General features: G+C 38.3%; 1 protein-coding gene across 3 annotated transcripts in view; it reads left to right on the top strand.

Annotated features, from left to right (window-relative positions):
• The window catches only part of MAN1A2 (mannosidase alpha class 1A member 2), a 142,017-nt gene that overhangs the window by 34,360 nt on the left and 84,878 nt on the right, over positions 1 to 22,779 (top strand). For all 3 annotated transcript variants that reach the window (XM_069785922.1, XM_069785924.1, XM_069785923.1), the window contains one exon: positions 11,433 to 11,529. In XM_069785922.1, coding sequence (XP_069642023.1) covers positions 11,433 to 11,529 — 97 coding nt within the window. The remainder of the gene's footprint in view (positions 1 to 11,432; positions 11,530 to 22,779) is intronic.

Here is a 22,779-nt window from a genome sequence, read left to right as displayed (position 1 = left end):
TTGATAAATTAAATTTTACCCAGTCAAATAAGGAAAACTTTATAATTCTTTTCACCCTACTCAGGCTTCAGGTTTTCTTTCATTTCAGCTTAAGGTTTCACAGTGTTGTCTTACTGCCAGCATTCATTTTGGATATGTGTTAAAAAGTGTATTTCACCCAGTAATGGTACTAATCCCATGCAGGATATTCTCTCTCTATATATACCTTCTTTTAAACACTGAATTGAGTTCTTAGATTGTTAAAGTGTTTGCTCTGAGAAGTGCTGAAATCATGGATGTGTAACTTTTGCAAGTCAGTATGTATCGTATTGCATAGAATATCAGTTTTGCATACATGCTGACTACACAGCCCTGGGGGTGATTGTCAGGGACCCGGGGTCTGGGTAGTGGTCTCCTTCATCCTTCCAGTAAGGGAAAGGGTGCGAGGATGAGGGTGCTGGCAACGCGCGTCAGCAGTTGGTTGTGGAGCTGGTGTTGCCAACAGGGTTTTGGGTTCTCCAACCGTGGGACCCTCTTTGCAGGGTCTGTCTGGGAGAGATGGGACCTACCTCGCTAAGGCAGGACAGAGGCGTCTTTGCCAGCAGGATGGCTGACCTTGTCAGGAGGTCTTTGAGCTGGGAGCGATGAGGGAGGGAGAGAGTAACTAGCAGCCCTGCGAGGGAGCGACTGACAGGGTGGATGAGCAAAGGACCCGCAGTGGTGTGACAGAAAGGGATCACAAAATCAACATAACAGGGCTTAAGCAGGGTCACCTCTCGCATTTGTGTAGAAGCAAGGAAGTGCCTACCAGGCAGCATTATGGAGAAATCTCCAAAACCACTTCTGGGAAATCAGCATGCCAGGGTACCTCTCTGAAGTGCACATACAATCGTGTGCATGATTGAAGAAAGCTTCTCCAGAGTGTTACACTAGTGCGTGTAGTAAACTTAAGAGTGAAATAGTTTTTATGTTCTAGGTTTCAAAGATAGACTGGAAAATCTGAGTTCTCTGGAGCTTTTGTTCTACTACTTGTTCTGTATTTGTTGTGATACGCAGTCGTGTAATTAGGCAGTGCTAATTTTGCATAGGCTTTTTAAATTCAGCTCAAAGGCAGTGTGGTGTTCACACAAATAAGCTAGAGTTGTGAAGTGACTGAAGCTGCTGGCTGTAGCATGCTTGCTTCTTGTGCAGTTTAAAAGCTGTTATGTTTAATGAGATGGGATAGCAAGGAGATATCTTATTGCTTTCTGATAAGCCGTTTTCAACATGGCAAAATTTTGGTTCTGTTCCTGCTTGTCACAGCTTCCTGATAAAAAGAAAAAGTGGAGAAAGACATTTAAGCAAAAGTTGTTGTGAAATGAGCATCCAGGGAGCATAGGGGCCACAGTTAAAGATCAGTTGCTACATCAGACACCTGCAGAACGAGTAGCTGTTAAGTTTGGATCCTCCAAGTGAGGAACAAGGTCCTGGCTGGGAAGCTAGGAATGTTCTGACTTGAGTTCTTCTGCCAGTGAACTTACTGTGGCCTTCAGCAAAACTTTCAGTGTATCCTCTTTTAAAATGTGACTTGTAATATGTTGCCTCTTAGAAGGGGAGGTAGGAAGATAATTTATTTAATATTAGTGGAGGCAATTTTGGAAATACTTTTAGAACTGTGCCAAGAGGAGAAGTGATTAAAATGTATTTTCATTGTAGTCTCTGTATGATGCTCAAGAGGCTGCTAATAATGCTGTTTTATAAGCAGCAAAACTAATGGTTTCCTATGAATTTTTGACCTACATCCCCTTATACCATCCTCCGCTCCTCATGCACACATTGCTGTGAATGCCCTCTTATCTTCCTGTCTGACTGTGTGAATTGCAATGTGTTCTGTGCCTGGTGTAGAGCTACCTGCATGCTAAATGCTGCCCCTCTGAACAAATAAAGGGTTGGATTATTGGATTATAACTGCCTTCCTCTCAGTTGGGGTACTAATTCGTGTCTGTCTACCTTATCTAGCCACAGGTATCTTTTTCTTTACACCCCACCCCTGCACAAAAAGTAGAGGTCTCAGTTATCTGGTTCCTCCCAACTCTGCAAAATCAGGTTTGAAATGAGAAAACAGATTCAAAGGCTACTGCAAATGTATGTGGCAAATGGCAGATGTACAGACAGCAAGATTGCATAAGCCTAATTCTCTTAAGAAATCAGGTTAAAAATAGTAAGTATCCTTTTACCTGAGTTCTATTTTGTGTGCTTATTGAGAAAAGAGCTGTGCAGAAGAAAGAAATACTTAGCCATGTAGAGGTCTTTTCATGCTGCGTAACTCATCTTTTCATAGTTACTATTCATACAATTTCCACTGCTAATCTCGTTTGGTTTTTTTGTAATTGCAGTGTTTCTGATCTAGCCAAATGGGCTGCCTTCTGTGATGGGGGGACTTTTTTCAGCATCTAAAACCAATTTAGAACAATTTCATTCTTGTTGACGCTTTTATACTCTTTTTTGTTTTCTTGATCAAACTTACTTGGACTTCTAGTTGCTTAGGACATCAGTTTTTAATCACAGAATCCCAGGTTGGAAGGGACCTTGAGGATCATCTGGTCCAACCTTTCTTGGCAAAAGCATGGTCTAGACAAGATGGCCCAGCACCCTGTCCAGCTGAATCTTAAAAGTGTCCAATGCTGGGGAATCCACCACTTCCCTGGGGAGATTATTCCAATGGCTGATTGTTCTCATTTTGAGAAATTTTCCTTTTGTGTCCAATCAGAATCTCCCCGGGAGTAACTTGTACCCATTACCCCTCATCTTTTCCATGGGGCTCCTTATAAAAATGGAATCTTCAGCTGCTTTGTAGCCATCCTTTAAATACTGGAACATGGTGATAAGGTCTCCCCAAAGCCTTCTTTTCTCAAGGCTGGACAAACCCAGTTCTCTCAGCCTTTCCTCATATGACAGGCTTCCCAGTCCTCTGATCATCTTTGTGGCTCTTCTCTGGACTCTTTCCAGCCTGTCTGCATCTTTTTGTATGGGGGGACCAAAAGTGAACACAGTATTCCAGGTGTGACCTGACAAGCGCTGAGTAGAGTGGGGTAATGACTTCTTTATCTTTGCCGGCGATGCAACCCAGCATCCCGTTGGCTTGCTTTGCCGCAGCAGCGTGCTGTTCACTTGTATCGAGCTGCTTGTCCACCAGGACCCCCAGGTCTCTTTCCACAGTGCTGCTCCCCATCTGGGTAAATCCCAGCCTGTGGTGCACTCCTGGATTATGTTTTCCCAGGTGAAAGACCTTACCCTTGTCCTTGTTGAACTTCATAAGGTTCTTGTTAGCCTGCTCTTCCAGTCTATCCATGTCTTCCTGCGGGGTGGCTCTCCCTTCCAAAGTGTCCCCTTCCCCACTCAGTTTGGTATCATCAGCAAACTTCATGAGGGGACACTTGATCCCATCATCCAGATCACTTATGAAGGTAGTAAACAGCATTGGGCTCAATATCAATCCCTGGAGGACCCCACTTGTGACAGGCTGCCAGTTTGAAAAGGAAAGGAAATTTGGTAATACATGTCTCTTGTGTTAAGAGTTTTGCATTGTGCTTTGTAGCTCGCTGCTCCTGGCTTTGATCCCAATGAAAATGAAGCACAAGAAGTATTATGACCTATCTTTTTTCAGTATTTAAGATAACACTCTCTGGAGTGTGTGTGATTGTATAAAATAGAGATATACACACATTTGTTTGTATAGATACAAACACACTTTTATATATGCACATACACTTACATATAAAATGTGTGTGTATATATAAAAATGTGTTTGTATCTATACATACATATACATACACATTTTTTATTAAGTGGTTTTGTTTGCATGCTATTTGGATTCTCTGTTCTGGATTCTCAAATGTAATTCAGCATGTTGAGAGCAACTAAGTTGGCTTTAAATTAGTTTCACTGCACTTTTTTAATGCTTATCTTATTTTTACTGAATGAGCAAAATCTCTGTAAAGTAAGGATGGACTGTTTTTGATCAAGCCTGTTGGTAAACTAATTTTCAATGGATGTATTAAAATGAAAATTGTGCAATTAGCACTTTGGCCAGTACAGACCAGGCAAGTTAGGAATGGCCCTGCAGAAAGTTGTGTCCCAGCATGTTGGGATGATGGTATAAAGAACTCATTTTACATTTGTAAATCTTTAATTTATGCCTATGAGAAGCTTTGTACCTTGTTGTATTTATTTTGCTCAAACAGAAGGATGAAAATAAAGCTCCTAGTGTGGATGGTGCAGTATTTCAGCTGCACATCCTGGATAGGTTGCTTTGGTTGGTAACTTAAAATGTACTACTAATGAGGAATGCAAGTTTGTGTCTGAGGATATTTAAAAAATGAATCAATTTATTCAAGCTGTAGCAATTACAGAATTCTCTAGCACTCATGCATTACTGGAAACATGTTAAAAATTCAAGGTCTTCATTATTAAAGATATCTTTTTTCCAGACCATTGTGAGAAGAACCTGTCTTTCAGCAATGAAGTAGCACATTTGCAGTATTTAAAATTCATAAATGCAAAATAAAATCAAGAAAACAAGGAATTATTTCACTTCCCTGATATAATCAGCCAAATAAAAATGGGCAAAACCCCAGGTAAATTACTTCAGAAGTGGGTGAATCAAAAGGCTCCATGATATCTGACTGACCTCGCTGCTTTTTTTTTAAAAATTTTGTATTTTATGTGCCATTTATTCCCATTCTGCAGAAATGTTGGTAGCAAAAATCATGAATTATGGCTAGATGGAAGAGCGGTCTATATTAAATTATACAAGATCTGTTACACAAGTGACAATGTGTGGTTTTGCAGCTATGGAGACTTTGATTGGAAAGCAAGACCACCATCTTAAATATAGTAAAAATTCTACTACTTGTTAGTCATCTTTGCATCATTTCTGCTGTAGTCCCCTCTGTTTCCCAGAGCAACTCCATAGAATGTATGCCTGTGTTCTTTAACATAGAGTTTTCCTGATGATGTTACATCTCAGAGTCATTAATATCAATGATATAATTGATACACAATGTGAGCTGCTTGTAGTTGATGAGTAACCTCTTATGGTGTGTTCCATTAAGTCATAGACAATCTGCGTATAATACTGTAATACCTGAAATTTGCAACAGTTTATTCTGACATAGTTTGCTCTGAGATTTGGATTCTTGATTTTCATTGCTGGCATCTATCCTTGCTTTCTGCTTTGTTACCAGAGGACTAGGAGGTGGCTAATAAGATGTCAGTTTTTGAAAGGGATTCAAGGGGAGATCAAAGAACTGCAGATCCCTATGCCTGATGAATGAACTGCAGATTAACAAAAACTAGAACAGGGAATAGGATTTTTGAGCACACAGATATGTAAGATTTCCAGGTATATTTTTAATGATGTCATGATGCGCAAAGCTATAGAAGATCCCTGAAAGAGTCAGCAAGCATGTGAACAAGGGGGAGACAGTTATATACATAATTTAAAAAAAAAATTTTGGCAAGATTCATCACTGACAGCTGTTGAACTAAGCAGCCATGGGATGGAGGATTGTGTCTCTGTTTGCTTGGAGAAATTGGTTAGAAGGCAGGAAATGGAGAGTACAAATAAATGGTACTAGAGGCCATGGAGGCCATACACTGGGGATCCATCTTCTAAATTATACAGATAAATTATTTGGAGTTTGAAAATGGATGAATAGTGGTATGATCAACTTTGCTGCCAACATGGAGATTTGGAGTAGAAAACTGAGGCCAGACTGAAGAATTGCAGAAAAATCTTATGGGACTGAGTGATTATCTCCCCTTTTATTTCTCAGCTAAATGTAAAATGATGCATATGGGGGCTGGAGCAGGAGAAAGTCCAACTTCATGCTTAATATGAAAAGGTGTGAGGTGACTTACTGCCACTTGAGAATGAGAGCTTGTGTTTATAATAGTTCTTTGGAAATGTCACTGTAGTGCTCAATAGCAGACAAAAAGCAAATATCCAGTATTTTAGGAAAGGAGAACAAAACAGGCAAGGTTCTTATGGTAGCATGTGGAGCTAAGGTACATCTGCATCTTGCACGCTTCATCTATTTCTAGTCTCTCAGCTTCAAAAAGGATACAGTAAAACTGGCAGAGGTGCAGGGATAAGCTGATGAAGGTGATTAGATTGATGCCTGAAAAGGCAAGACTGGAAGAAAGGAACTGCTTTCTGCTGGCTGATGTGCAGTCCTGGTTGTTTACAAAGATGATCTGGGAGGTTGTAGCTTTCTGAGCGCCACAGGACCTTAGTCAAACCCGTGAATACCAGTTTCTCTTGATACCATGAGGACACACAAGGTCAAAAATACTGATTCATCATCTTGGAAAAAAAGCATTTGGCTTTCTTGTACAAATTTGAGCAGTCAGTTCACTGCTGTAAGCTCTCCAAGTTTAGGCTCTTTACATCTACTGTTCCAGTTCTCACCAGTCTGATGTATTTTCTATCCCCTTAGTTCCATCAGACATCTTAGACTTAAAGTATTTCATGCCAACAAAAAAGGACAAGCTTCCTCTTTTGCATACATTTGATAAACATTTTAGCTTTGTTTCAGCAATGGATTTGTTACCAGATTCATCAGTAAAAGAAACCCCATCTTTCTGTGTGTGTTAGGAACATGTTCCAACCAGACTTTTTCAGTGGCAGTGTTCAGAAATGCATGAGAGAGGCATAGACTGATGCCTAAAATAATTTCTCTTAGGCAGAGATTTGTAGCTCCTGGAAGAATAAAATAATCTGTATGAGTTTGCTAAGTTGCTTCAAAAATCTTAGTTTCTCAAAAATCTAAGTATATATATAAGGAAATGATAATTCTTTAATTTAACCTACAAAAAGTATTCTCTGTTGACGGTGGGAAAGAGGTTATTAATTTTTAATCTGCCAATTGAGCAGTAATCTTGTCTAGCAAGTCCTTGGTTAATTTTAAAACAGAATTTGAAGGTGGTTTATATAAATCTCTTGAAATCATACCGTTAACCAGAATATGTTCCTTTGAAAGCAAAACCTATTTGCTCTGTTATGCACATTCCTGATGGAATGGCAAGAAGAGGATAGTTTTCTCACTTCTAAGCACGATGAGTAAATACTGCAATTTGCCAGTAAATTGTTTCTTTTGTTTATTTCTCAGGACTCTTATTTTCTGTTTGCTAGGTGTCTGCCCTTTTTTTGAGGAGTGGAAAGGGGCTTTTGAGCCAATCTGTGGTTTGAATTATTGCTTCTAACATACTGCTGTAGTGATAGAACTCCCTTACAAAAGTCTTTTCAATCACTGTAACCTCCTTTTACTGTTACAATTATGATTTTGTCAAAAGACATCATTACCACTCTGTTGTTATAAAAACCTGATTTCCTGGTGACTACAGAGGATCAGATCCCACTAACATGTTTTAAAGTCAGTAAAAGCATCTAGATAACGGTGTACCTACAAAAGCAGTTTTATTTGACATGCCCTGCTTCTTGCCATTCTGGTGCTCTCGCAGGAGAGTCCAAATTCGTCTTTTTCTAAGAATTATCAAGCTGTACATGCAACAGCATCTTGCTGGCTGTCGTGTATGGTGCATCCCATAATAACCATATTCGAGACTGGTATTCAGTGGACTTATACCCTGTGAATTATTTTGCCTTCAAAAGCAAAATCTGGCATTAATAGTGTCAGTAAAAAGTCCATCACTGAAACCATTTGTTCTCCAGTGGACAGATTGCAAGATCTTTATATGATATACCATCAAGCCCCAAGCACTTACCTTGACAAACTGCTATCAGATATGGAAATGTCAGCTATGGAAATCCACACTTTGCCTTGTTCACAGTTACTGATGCATGCTTGGACCAGCTTGTTATTTTCATTCTACTGAGCTTAAGATGCCTCTGTCATGGCTTCTTTAAGGGTTGGGGGTAGTTTTTTGCAAGTGTTTTTACCTTCTTTCTATTATCATTAGTGCTGATGTTCCAGTCCATGTCTGAGACTTCTCTCTCCTCTTAAAGACAAGTTTTTTTCGAAGAAAAGCCTATCTATACCTGCAGCTATTCTTCAGCATTTCCAGCATTCACTATGCAGATGCTATCTGGCATAACCATAGAGGTAATCTTATTTTTCGGATCAGGAGTTCACGTTGCTTGTACTTCCTGAGCCAAAGTGGCATCCTCTGTTACATTTTCCGCTGGTAGAGGCATCTGTCTTCTGTCTCTCAAGAACTTCTGTGTACGCAACTGCTCCCAATAGTATAGATGTTATATCTATAGTATATTATGCTACCAGTACTGGCAGTAACAGAAATCTCCATGTTGTTATAAGATCTCTTGGCATATCATCCTTACAAAACCTAATATTGTATACAAGAGCTGTGGGGTTTCTCACTTGCATGTAATGTGCAGTTATCTGCTAACATGATATCGTGAAGTCTGCTCACTTTGTGGTAGAGGAGAGTAATGAGCTGTGTGCCAGAGTAATGTTCAGTGTTTGTCTGGAAAAAATCAGTTGACTAGTTAGCGTAATGAAGTCAAAAGATTCTCGGGGAGTTATAACACCATATTCTTTGTATGCTGTTTAGGGGAGGCAGAGGGGACAGGACAGACACATTTGTGTTTATCAAAGTAGCTTAATCGCCTCAAAATATGATTTCCTATGTCAGAACCTTAGATGATGCAGTCAACTGCGTCTTAGTCTCTTGTGTTTGACAGAGTTTCTGGTCTCAGCAGTGTATTCTTAAGTTACTTCTGCATTAATTCATGAATCTGGTGAAATCGACTCCTTTACAGTTTCTATCTTAATGAAATTTTATCCTAGGATAAATTTTGTCTTACGATCTTATGGATATAGGAACATCTTATGTTGTGATGTATTCTGTTTTAGCCCTTCGTAATTTCCATAATTTTCTTGGGTTTCCTCAGAACTAAATAGTCTGTAAGAAAATCTGTACCTTCCCCCCAGAAACATAGCAAATTGGGACAGTGAAATATTCCACAATTAACATTCTGCCTTGAGGAAACAAGTTATTCTTCTTTTGGACTTAGCTAGTTTTGATCTATACTGGTATTTGCCTGCACTTTGAGATTTTTACAAAGCTAAAATGTCAATGGTCATTTGATTCTCCTTCATGAAATATTTACTTGATGCATCCAGAGGTCTCAGAAGCCCAGTTTCCTTTATGTGGAAGCAAGCTGGTTAGATCTGCCGTGTCATGGTCACCTTGTTTAGACATCCGTCTGTTACCAAACTTACAGAGAGCTCACTGCTCAGTAATTCTTTTGTTTCATCCTCTAGTGCCTTCCAAAACTATAGGTCTGTGTTTTCCCAAGTAGAGTTTTTAGGACTTAAACTAAGGAGCTTGAACTAGAGACATCCTGAGCTCCCTTCCTGCCTGAACGGTGCTGTGATTCTCGATTCTATGATCTTATGTTAATGAACAATTTTTTGATAAAAATTTGTGGGTTCATTCTGGATAACGTTAGTAAGAGATCTCAGAGGAACTTCTATACTGCCTGTGATCAGGCTTTTATTGCGTTTGTCATGCTGTGATCCTTTCTTGACAGGCAAGAAAACTACTTTACCCGAGTCATCTTGAGGTTCTAATAGCTATCAATTTGTCAATTTGATTAAGTTCTTTGTAAACACTAAGGAATTTGTGAGTGCTAATGAAATGGCTTTTCTCTCCTCTTTTAGTATAATATTTGCATCCTCTTTTTCTTACATTACAGGTTCATGACACTAAAAGAGACGATACAGTATTATTGCCTAATCAGGTGTCAGAATCTTTTAGTGCAAATACCAAAAGCAACATGTGAGCTGACTTTGAATGACAAGTGGTAGGAGTGGGACCTCTGGCATCTTGAGAAGGACATCTGTGCCCAGGTTGATGTCAGTTTAACACAGGAGTACTTCCCAGCTTCTGGGCCTGTGCGTATACCTTTGCTGTGGTTCACATTTATTGTCTGGGCATGAGTTAAAGGAGCCATGGGAAATTTGGAGGGAGTTTACGTTCAAAGGAATTACAGCGGTGTAGGTTGGACAGGGATCTCTCGATGGTTGTAGGGAGACAAGGACTTTGTTTTTCGTGTCTCAGCAGACAGTTTAGATGCAGTTTGAAAGAGTTGGGATTACCAGATGGTGACTTCCACTAAATCCTGAACTCAGTAAGAGAAGAGAGCTGCTTCTATGTGAGGTAGCGCTGGTAAGGCAACTGGCTGCACCTCACTCTTTAGCCAGCATCTGCTTGTTCCTTCCCGTTTTCTATGAGTATGGTGACTCTCTGATTAAAATAAGAAAACTACAGTCTTGTAAATCATAGTGAAAACTTTACTTGCCCTGCTATAATCAGTTTCTTAAAGGGTTAGTGTTGGTCTGTTAGTTACATTAGCATAGTTTCTCCTCTTAGAGAGCATTTCTCAAACTTGTGGAGATGATGATTTAAGTCCTATGCGTTTTCTGGTTTTTTTTGTTTATATTAACAATATTTTAATACCATTTTTAAGATGCAATATAAAAATATGTATAATGTTGTGGATACAGCCTGATGGCTGTTTTAGAACAGGTTTGTTCCTAACTGTTTTTGTCTGCGGCAGTGTCTTTCAGAATCTGATTTCTTCCTGTTACTTGCTTTGATCTGTTTAGGTAACTAATAGTATTTGATTTTCTTTAAACTGCATTCACTTTGCAATTTGGTAGCTGTTGAATATCTGCTGTATACCAATAAGCAAGGAATTTAAAAAGATTAAGCAAATCCATAAAAACACTGTTTAGTGGCTGATGTGCACAACTAATACCTGTGCATCAACAAGACCTGTTGTTTTTTAGATGTAGCTTACTTACTAGGTGGTGGAAACATCTATTAAAGAGAGTTGAGAATGTTTTGTGGAGCAAATATTAAAAATTTTATACTGCTTTGTTCATTATGCTTTCTAAAGAGCAAAGCTTTTGGCATTTCATTTGGTAGAGGCTGTGACAGTATATTTTTGACAAGTAGGTGTTGCTAATAAAAAACTTATGCCTTTTGCAAAATTGTTTAGTCTTAATTGGATGCACCAGTGTAAATAAATCCCTTGTACGCTTCAGGTATGGGTTGATATTTTTTCTTTTATTTAGTGTCTTAGACGTTAGCCAGTATTTTTCACCAATCCCTTATGCTTAAATGCATTCCTTGTGCTTAAATTCTTAAATGTCTGTGCATATATTTAGGGAAAAGAAAGAAAGAACAAGAAAACAACCTAATGCAGAGCATTAGGCTCTATAGCTCAAGTTAAATAGACTTGAAGTTGTTTCCAAATTTATTCATGCTACATAATCTGATTTCTGTAACAGAAATAGTGGCAAAGTAATTATCAGTATGCTGGGGTGACCGTGAAAGATGAAGTCTCAAATAAGGAGTAAAATATTGTATTCATACAAAGTAGTTTTATAATGTAATCGAATCCTATTTTTTCCATCTCTTAGATGATGAAGCATGCCTGGGACAATTATAGGCAATATGGATGGGGACATAATGAGCTCAAACCAATTGCCCGGAAAGGACATTCCACCAACATATTTGGTAGGCTATATTTTCTGGTTTGTTTTGGTTTTGGGTTTCTTGTTTGTTTGTTTTGTTGGGTTTTTTTAAATATTTCTTTTCATGCTATCCTCTTTGAAAGTCTACCCAAACTTCCTAGCAAATTCTGTTTTGATATAAATCTTTTGAAGTGTGGTTGACAGAAGTGTATCAATTATTTCCATGGTACTTCAATGAATTACTTTACTAAACTATCTTTTGGGGATTAGCATGTTCTTATTATTGCAAAAGCTAAGCTGTGTCTATATGCACTGTTACTTTGTGTACACATATGTATATAAATAAAAGCTACAATGCAGTGATGATACCTTGGGATGCAACGAATATAAATTTGTTTTTAAAAAAAACAACTTCATCTTGTCGAGATGTTTGTGTTTAGTTCTATGAGAATGTGATACAAGACAACATGCACATGCAAGATGCCAAAAAGCTGCTGGTACCAAGGTGAAATTTAAAGTAGCTTTTAAAAAAAGGTCTGTGTAAGGTGAAAGTGACATTGTTACTTGTGTGTGACTTGTGGATCCTGAACCTGTAGACTGGAATGAAAGAAGAAAACATTCAAAATACAGAAGTTTGAGGGTAGGGGCAAGTTTTGAAGAAATTCAAGGGATGGAGTGAAAATATTTGAGCAATGGGGTGTGAATATGAGTGTTACAGAAGGTAAAGTTCAAGAAATTGAATAGCCTTGTCTTGCATACCTGTGATCAGACTAGGTGACTTTTCTTCCTTAAAACATCAGTGATCTGCAGCAGTACTGCTTTTTTGGTGTGAATGCACTGGGGTAGAACAAGTAGAAGAGTGATTGGAAAGTGACAAGCATTTTATTGGTACTCAAACCAGGAAAGAATCCATTTTTTGTCCCCAGTTCTGTAGGACTGATGGTTCAAAAAACCTGGTTGTAACTGTTGAGGACTGAGCCCTGGAGGTTCTCTATGTTCGTCCTCTGGTATAGCAAAACACATAACCTTGATGTTAGTGATGAAGGTTAAGCCAGGATTGGTCCAGAATACACAGCACCTAAGGTGACTGAGCCATGAAGTTCATGCATTTATATTGACACACACAATATTGAAACACAGAGCTGCCCTAAGACTGGGTAGGGTTTTCTGAATTCTCTTCAGGGTTCCATACTGTGTTCATCTACTCTCTGGTGTCTGAGGAAGGTACAAATTTATCATAACCACTCTTTACATCAAGAATGAGTGTGAATATACTGTGTATAGCTTCAGTATGTTAGTATTGGTTATAATAGTTTGCCTGAAATCAAGATTTTATTGGCTTTTATTGTAAGGCAATTGACTAATGACTCTGTGTGAGTTTGGTTCTCGTAATTAGTATTTGTTTTATTTATCTTGCTTTCAACCTTTAATTTGTTTCTTCGGATGATAGAAATACAGATTATAGGATTGTGTAATTGTTTCATTTTCTGTGCTTAGTGCCTGAACCCAGAATAAATTGACTTAGATCAAAATTTCGTTAGCTTTTTTTTTTTCATTCATAGGGGAAAAAGTAAACTCCCAGAGGAAACTTATTCCAAAAGAAGAGCCAAAGGACTTGTTTCAAAAGTATTGTAATACTTAAAGGGATTTTTCATTTTTTTGCTCTGTCCCTTCCCCTGATCTCCTTAAATTTTATCTTGAAACCATTCTTATATCTTACCAAATAAACAAGTGATTTTCTTTATATCCAAACAGTTTTTCAGCAAATTTACTTGCATGATGAACTTCAACCTTAAATAAGTGCTGGACACGGAGAAAGGAGGAGAACTTTAACTAGGCACACTGCTCCTTTCCCCTGCTCCCAGCAATGGAAAGAGAGCCTCTGGGTTACATTTTCTGCAGTACTTAACAAACAAATAAATACAACCCCACAAATACACTTCCTCCCCCCCAAACTTGTAGTGTGTAGCAGCCTATTTAAATCCACAGGAGAATACTTTCAGGTGCTGTACTAGCCCTACCTGCAGTAAGAACTGTTTGCCTTTACTGCAGGCAAACCCCTTACAGCCTGGCATTGATGGCTTTTGGTCATGCACTGGAACCTGGTTTCTTACACTTCAGTACGTTGTGAAAGCTGACATTGTTTTCCTTGTTTATATTCCTTTATAAAGAAAATGACTGGCTCAGGGAGAGTAGTCTGAGGGGAGGAAGATAAGCAAGTTAGCATCCTCAGGGGAAAAAAGCATCTGGACTGGATGAGGAGTTTGAAGAGTAAAGTGGAGATGCAGCCGGTTCTGAGCATAGGGCAAGAAAGAGCATGAGGCTGAAGGGAAGACCAGAGCAACAGGCTTCTGCCATGATAGACAGAAAGACATTTCTTAGGTTCCCGGAGAGTATCATGTAGTATTTTTAGATAACTTCTCTTTGCTACCTTGCACATTGGCACTACTTTCATTTCTACTAGAAGAATCTTTTCTGAAGCCTCCTGTGATTTAGTTGTATGTTGTCTCTAATTCCTGGCTTTCCTTTATATTTTTTCCAGCTGATGAAGTTGGGTCTGACAGTGAACAGCTTTAACATTCACCTGTATGATCATGTGTCTTTGCTGTTGAATTTACGTGCAGTTCTGTTGCTTAGTTTGCCAAGTATAATTTTAGATTAGCCTTGGTTTGTAACCCAGACTCTCTGTGAAGTGAGGTTTTTTCTTTATGTGGCAGGAAAACATTTTTCTAACGTTTGTTTTTAATGTGACTGACACAATATTTTGAAGCAATTTTGAATTATAATTTTACTCTAGTCTTTTATTTTCTTTCCATTCCTCCTCTGCTTACTTCTAACATGTCTCCTAATGAGTCTGGAGTACTTCTACTTTTTTCTCCTTGGAATGCTTATTCTTTGGAGTTTTGGCATTGCTGTCTGAAAGAAATTGCAGGCTTCCCCCACATTCAAGTTTCTGATCCTCTTATTCCTGCTAACTCTAGCAGCTGATTCCTTAAGGTGTTTGTCCTTTTAAAATCCAGATGCTATTTTGTGCCATTTAATTTTTAGCCAAATCATGTTATGATTGCTCTGTTCAAGGCTATTTCATATGAAAAACTTTTCTGAAATACATAGACTTCAGTATATATCAAATCTAAAATAGAATGAGCTATTGTTGATTTGGTGGGTTGTTGATGGGAAGGGGGGAAAAAATATTGGTACTTGTACCAAGGACTGTCTAGGCTGTATTGTTATTGCTAGTACTTTACCAATCTATTGCCCATAACAACACCATTCCCAGTGGTATTTGCCTTTACAGAAGCATTACATAATTCTTTTTGAAATCTGATGCTATTTTTAATAAAAAGCTGCTCAGCAAAACCTGGTTTTATTATTCATCTCAAAGCCGATTTGACGCAAACTATTTTCTGTTATTACTGTAGTCTGTTGAACTTCCATTTCAATTCATAGCGCGTCTGTGAGATTCAGCAAGGAGATGGTATTGCTGGTTGACACTGCAACCCTTTGCATGAATCTTTGGGAAGTTGGGTTTACTGATAACTCTCAAGTGGGGTAAACACAATTCAATTTGGAAGGTAAATAAGCCATAAATCTTCCTTGTTGGACTCCCCTTTCCTTCCGAAGCAGTGTATATCTGTATGCCAAGAGGAACGTTAGTGTTCCTAACATTGCAAGATCCAGCAGGGTTCAGACTGGGATCAGAGAAGGCGAGAGGAGGTGGCCTGCTCTGCTCTCATAAATCTTAGTTTTAAGTCATTAAAAAAATAAGGAAAGGTGATAAACTTTGAAGCAAGATGCTCTGTGCCTCATTGAAGCATGCCAGTGAGAACCTTTGTGGGCTGCCCCAATTATTAGTTTGACTTTTATAACAAAACCTGCTGGGGTTGCTTTAGCTGACCTGCAGCTAGAAACTCCTGCCAGTCTTTTCGAGATGTCTGACCTGGTGACTGTAAATTGTAAAGGAGAGCCTGCTAAAAATGTTGCCTATCAAACTGTATAGTCAGTCAGTAGTTAAAATCTTGAATAGTACCTCTTCAACAGCTGGGTCACAGCATTAGTAGTATGGTGCTGCTTTGGGAAAGCATGACTGGGAATTGGTGGGCTTTTAAAGATATTTACATTTAGATGACATAGGAAACAAACCTTTAGATGTTCTGTGTTGGTGCAGCAGGGTGATAACTTGTTCCTATTTTTGTGAAAGTTGCCTGGTTTTGAAAGGGCTGGTAATCTCAAGATTTGTTATTTATTCCTACCCCATAAGATAAAGTATAAAAGGCAAGGAAAAAGTATGGCAGAGAGGAGTAATTTCTCTTCCTAGTTTAAATTTTTATTTGCAGCTCTGCTAGTGGTTGTCGCAGTTAAGCTAAAAAAAAAAGTTAACTTTCTTGTTGGTCTGCTTAAATTGCTGGAATAATTTGATGACAGCCACAGGGCGTTATTGCAGAGATGGGATTGTATGGGATCTGCATCAAGTTCTCATTAGAACACAAAGGGTGAAGAGAAAAGGCTGATGGAAAATGATGCATGTCAGATAATGAGCAAGCATGGCAAATGCTGAGCTTACTTCAGAAGGTTTTCTGGGTTTAACAAAAACCAGAGTAGTTGATGATAGTGTTGGATTCTCTTGCTGTAATGAAATCTGATTGGATTTGCTTTTGAGGATCAGAGTAACCATCTGAAACATGCTATTTAAAGATGATTTGTCCCTGCCCTTGTTTAGTTACCCCTCAGTGAACATCTTATGGAAACACCATTAAAATTACCGAGTCCAGATATGCTTCAGAATTTTAAGCTATATGTTTTTGTGGCATCTTTTACTTCAGTGGCTTATGAACTAATTACCATAGCACAAGTTTTGAGGATGCTTTACTGTGATTTAAATTGAGCAGTTTGTACTAGTGGATTTGTATTAGTCTTCGATGTTTATTTTTCTAATACAACATTTATTTGAGAACCTGAATGACTTTAAGAAAAAAATAAAGAAAAAAGGCCACAATCCTTGGGCAACTCAGAACATTGTCCTCAGCAAAACTAGAAATTGTGGGCTGTCATCTTACCTGATGCTTTCTGAAATGAGAGTTTAGAAATTTGTAGTGTGTTTTTTTTCTTTGTAATGTTAACTATCTGAGAATAAAGATGTGCAGTTTGTCAGTTAATAAGTACAGGACAAAGTACTGATACAAACTCTTGCAAAACTGTAAACTTCCCATATTACTAGCAGTGCATTTCTAAACCTTGCATTTGGATGTATTCTGTCTAGAGATGAGCTGCGTTACATGAAGATGATCTGATAATGTATACATACATAAACAGATATATGTCTAGATATGTTTTGAAGGGTATGAAAAGATCTTTCCTAAGTAATAACGACGTGGAGTTTTTAAGTTGTAGATGCTTGCATGCAGACACTCCCGTTCTCATGCACAAAGATTTAATGAAATTATTATTTTGTATTTTGTCACACTAGAACTGTCTCATGCATCTATAGTGCTTTCATGCCTCTCCTGTTCTCTCCTCTCACACGCCATGCAAATGGTCAATTTAATCTGAGATGTCTGCCAGCTCTGTCTTGGGTTAATGTCTTATGGGAGGAAGAGAAAATTGTCAATGAAGTCACATTGTGGTTGCATTTGTATTACCTAGTCGAGCCTCAAGGCTGCAATGCAGTGCTGTATCTCTTCCCTAACACATGACCAAATAAAGCTGTTCTCTCTTTTATGAGAGATTTTTGTCTGGCACGTTCAGTGTCATCAACATAACATGGTGCTGCTTCATACGTACGGAAAAATGAAATTTTGAGGCGTATGTTGGTTAACGAGCAAGATGTGTCCAAAGGAACAACTCAAGGATTCAGTTGGGGCAGCTAGTGAGCTGAATTTTTTTAACTTGCCGGTGGACTACTTGGTTTCTACCACCTCGTTGAGCGTGTCCTGTTACCTGGCTTGCTGCACAGCCCATCTCAGCCTTTTGCTACCAGCGCCGCTGATAAACCCCCACGACCTGGGAGAAAGTTGCTGAGCCAGCTGCCAACTGCCCACTGCCGCAGCGTGGGAAGCTCTTGCCGCAGATCTTTGTGTTGCTAAGCAATGGAGATCTGACAGTGCATTTCTCCGCCGTGCCGGAGAGTGGGAGCAGCGATGCTCCCAAGCCCCGCTGAGAAAATGCATTTGTCAGACTGCAAGGGCATGAGGCTGTTGCAAGAAGGAGCTGAGCCAGGCAAAGGAGTCTGTTTTTCCAATACCTTTGGCAAATACAGTATAGCTTGGGAGAGTAATGCGATTTCTTTGTCCTGTTTGTGGTCTAAAAAACAAGGGGCGGAGTATTTCTTGTAAGCACTGCAAGAAAGTGCTTTAACAGATTTTTTTTTTTTTTAATATTACCCTGGGAAGTATTCATTAGTTTACTAGACGTTTTTGTCATCTGTCGTCGTAACAGTTATTGGGCTGCCTGAGCTGCTCTGACACTATCTGCTGCCATCTGATTAGTTGTCATTTACGTTTGAAGTTCACATAATTGAGTGTCAAGGGTGTCAGGTTTTGTGGGCTTTTTGTTTTTCTGGGGGTTTTTTTTGACTGCCAAATAACCTACAAATTTATAAACATTATGGAGACAAACACTTTTGCTGGGAAGAAACTAGATGATATACCCTAAAGACTGAGGGATAGCCTTTTGAAAATATGGCTGAAACCTTCTGGTGTCTTTTCATTGTAAAATCCTAATGAAGCAGCAGACAGGAGAAACAACTGCTCAGCATCCTTTTTCTGTGCATGTTTTTTTCAGCCTCTGAATCTGTGTGGAGGATAAATGAAAACAAAAAAGGTGTGTGAGGTATATATGTAAACAAATATGTTCTTGACTTCTGGTTGTTTTGATTGGAGGAAAAAAAAACCCCAACCTACTTGGTGAGCAGTAGTTTTTATCTTAACTGTATGTGCACAGGTAATCTACCCATCATTGCCTTTTTCTGTGGCAAATGAAAGGGGAAAGAAAATCCATTCACACTAACTAGTAAAGAGAGGTAATTTCATGATGTAGATATCAGCCCAATATCTGTATTTCAGGTTCTATTCAAATTTTAAAGTAAATGAAACTGCCTTAGGACAAGCCTATGCAGCTGTGTCCTCTGCAAAATCAGTAATGACTGACTACACTGAGGCAATGTTGAATATTATATGTACATTTAATGTGTATTTTTTTGCCCAGTAACACAAATTTTGGAAAGATAAAATTTTAAGAAAGAACATAACACTCTAGAGTTGCTGGCTGAATTTGGAATTAAGACAGTGTTCTGATAATGTGAGAAAAGTTCCTTCAGGTCGGACGAAAGATCAAACATGATCATTACTCATCCTCTAAAAATTGCTCACAACAGGTACCTAGGGAAGAAATGTAAGAGCAGGAAAATCCTGTAGTAAGTGAGCATTTCTTAGAGTACTTCCCTGCCTTACAAAGGTTTGTGCAGTGTTAGTGCTTCTGTGGTCAGTGGCAGCAAATTTTATTTAATCACTTTTAGTTCATTTTCCTGTGATTTTTGTCCAATCTGCTTTTGAGTCTGTGCAAATTTAAGAGCACCCACCGTATTCTATTACGAGTGGTTCCATAGTTTGATTCCATATTGTGTAGAAAGCTTTTTAGTTTAGAGGTCTGCTCGCTGTCCTAGGTGATCAGTTTTGGTATTGGAAAAAACCAACCCATTATTCATTTCTTCCTTGCCATTCACAAGTTTGTAGAACTGCATATGCCCTCAGTTGTGTGCCTGTCTTACATGGAGATTCTTGGTCTCTTAAGTCACTTCTTGTACATATGTCTTTTCATACCCTATACATTGTTATCTCCTTTCTTTGTATCTTTTCAAGTTTTGGTTTTTTTCTTTGAGGCGAATACTAAAACTTTGTTCTGTTTTGTTCACTGTTCCTTTCCTAATAATTGTATTTTGTGTCTCTTAGGCTCCTTATGGAGTCTAGAAACTCACTATAGGGTGGCTTTTCTGCAGTAGCATTCCTTTTCAAAATCCTGATCGGTATACGGTATTTCCAAATTATTCATAAATATGGTAATTTATACATATTTCAAAATTATTTCATAAATAAGAATGTGCCCAAGTATTCATCTTGATAGTATCCCACTGGCGGGCTCCCCTCACAATAATAATTGGCTGTTTACACTTATCCTGTTTCCTGTCTCTTAAACAATTACTCACTTGCGTGAGAACAATTTTCTCCTATCCTATGGCAGGTTAGTTTTCTTAAGAGCTTTTGTTAAGGGATGTTCTCAGATACCTTCTGTATATATTCTCTGTCCATGTGCAAGTTCACTTCTTAAAAAGACTGTAACATTGATGCTAAGGTAAGACTTCCCTTTACAAAATTTCTGACTTTTCCTCAGTTATCTAATTTAAAGCTATCCTCTGCTGCTAATTGGGCAAATAGTGTTTTGGAAACACTATTTTCCTTCACTGCAATAGATACCGTGTTTATTCAGAATATGGTTGTTCTCTAAAACTTGCAAATGCGTGCAGGCAGGATGCAATCTGGCTGTATGTTCCCTCTTAACTGTTCTACAGTACTGGTGCCATAGATAAAGACAACTCTGGTTAGCAAAGAATATTTTTTGAATGTTATTGCTCTTTCATCAAACTGTCACAAGTGTGCCTATGCATATCGGGAAAATTCACGATGAGCAGCTGTTGTCTTCTGTTCTTTTTAATAATACAGTATTCCCACTGAAGTCATCTCACCCAGTTTGTATTAGCTCATGTACAACACATTTAGGTCAGTTGTTGTCAGTGGCTTTTTTACGTGTTGCTGAACTGATGATGTTAAATCCTATGGCATTATTCAGAAGATTGAAAATTCTGCCTTTAAAAAAAATATAATGAGATGCACAGATGCAAAGTGGAATTAGATAAACACACCTCATTTCTGTAACCTGCCTTATAGAATAGTGAGGTAAACATCTACACAAATGGTAATGAAGAAATTAAGTCATAGCAGAGTTCAGGGCTCAGGCTCAAATTGAGAATTTTTATTCTCTCTAATAGCATCCTCTCCTGTTTTTCTCTCAAACCAGATGGTTTGCTCTGAGGAAAAAAAATATATTTGTTTCCCGTTGGGAATCTTTGGACTTATGTTTGTTTTGATTTGGGAATTATTTAGGTTGTGGGAATGTTATTCCTAAATTTAAACTTGTTTCCTATCATTTGGAATTAAGAACAGGGGCTGTACTAAGGAAGTGAAATTAAGGCTATGCAGTCTTATTTTGGACTGTGTTAAAATATTAAGTAAACAGGCATGACAACTAAATAAGCGTTAGCATACTAAGCTCTAAAACTAAATATGGTAAGGACAACTACATGGCCATGTGTACAAAGTGGGAGGCAGATGCAAGTACACTTTGCTGTCATCCAAAGCCAGCAGATGTATGAGGCAGCTGGAATTCCGAAACAGTTCAACCACGGGAGTGCAGTGCTGTGCTTGTGCCTAATCCACTAATATTGTTCACTCAAGTTTTGCACCGTTTTGGTGAAGTTTTACAGCTACCACACTGAAATCAGCTCCTCTTCAGCTGTCTTAAAGACAATTTAGTATGTGGTTTAGACCAAAATGTGTGGAAGTGGCCCAAGCTTTTAGCTAAAAATGGAAAAGCTTTTGTGACCTGATGACTGTTAGAGGTGCGGTTTTCATGATGCTTTTCCTACTGCCTAGCTGACAAAGTAGTTTAGCTTACAATTTCTTACAGGTAATTGTATCTTTACTGTCTTGGAAGATCAGTACTTAGTTTGCTTTGTACATAAGATTTCTGCACTCAGGTCACAGAACTATACTCGAGTCCAGATAACATCTTGCTCTCCTATTTACTGTCAGATATTAATCTTGCTTTGCTTGCTGCTGAGTTCAGCTGACTGCTGTCTGTATTTCGGTTCTGCATACTTCTGAGCCATCATTGACAGTTTCTCTTCCCTTGAATCTTCCACTTCCTGACTTCTCAAAATGGAGTTGCTCCATATCTGTATTTTGGGTTAGTTTTGATTGACTGCTTCATGTGTGTAGCTGATTGCCATCACCATTCAGTTCTTGTCATTTATTCTTGCTTCCCATATGATACACTTTTGTCCCCTCCTTTGTACTCAATTTAATGTCATCTCCTGTCCCTCATTCCTTTCCTACTCTGAAGCTCATCCTAATCTTTCTCTCCTGACTTTGCGGCCTTTCAGTTATCACTGGGTCTTAACCTTCAGCTAACTCAGATGATAGTTTCAGCATTAATCTTAATTATGGTCTGCACACAGTCCTCTTCCTATCTGCAGTAATTCAGGTTTGTGTTTGTGCTTAACAACAAAATAACAAAAAAAAAAAAGGACACAATTGGAAAGAAACGTAGAAAATCTAAATGGTCTGGTATTAATATGTTAAGCCCTTTTCAAATTTAGTTTTGAGGACATTCAGGCTTTGTACTCGAGGGACTGCATTCAGCTCTTGCTTGTATGAATTTTGAATTAAGCTAAAGGGCTGTGTAGGATTTAGTTGGACAGCGAAGTGAAGCAATCAAGTGAAGAGCAGAGAAGAAGGTTTACCATGGTATAAATTCTTAGACAAAGTTTTTAAATTTGGGTCTTAAGGATGTAGCTATTTAAGCAGCAGTTTGTTGATTAATAACATCTACCTGCAGGTCCACTTTTTAATAGATTCAAAGACTACCATACACTTCAGTGCTTCACTCCCATTACTTCCTCATTTATAAAATTAAGGAAAGCATTACAATTGATTATTTAATGTTATGTATATGCTGAAATACTTTATTGTCTGGTACAAAAGATTAGGAACTCCTTTTCATGTTGTCTGTTATCAGCAACTTAACAGAACTAAGCAATCAACATGCTTAGTTTTTTGTTCTGCTTTCTTAATTAGTCTAAAATGTTAAAGGCAATTGGTTTCTTCATGGGTACTTAAAGGCTTATTCATTGCATTTTATGGCTGAGCTGAAGTCATACGTTGCAATTTTGTATGAAATGTGTGGTTTCATTGACTAATTTTGAGGCGCTTGTTTTCACAGTGGAATTAAACTCTGTTTTTCAAAAGTTTAATTCATTTTCTTAAACATTATCTTGTTCCTTGTGAGTCATTAAGATATTTTACAAGTGGTATGCTTGAGTAGTGGCAGCTTTATTGCCAGAGCCTCATTAGAGGTACAGAAAACTGGGTTGATAATTGTTTGCTTTTAATTTTCATGTTATATATATTTCTACCATGTCTGTAATTGTCTGTCACATTAAGAAATCCTGTTGCTACAATCT

This window comes from Haliaeetus albicilla, chromosome 6, assembly GCF_947461875.1.
Source record: "Haliaeetus albicilla chromosome 6, bHalAlb1.1, whole genome shotgun sequence".
NCBI lineage: Eukaryota > Metazoa > Chordata > Aves > Accipitriformes > Accipitridae > Haliaeetus > Haliaeetus albicilla.
This window is presented reverse-complemented; position numbering and strand designations above follow the sequence as displayed.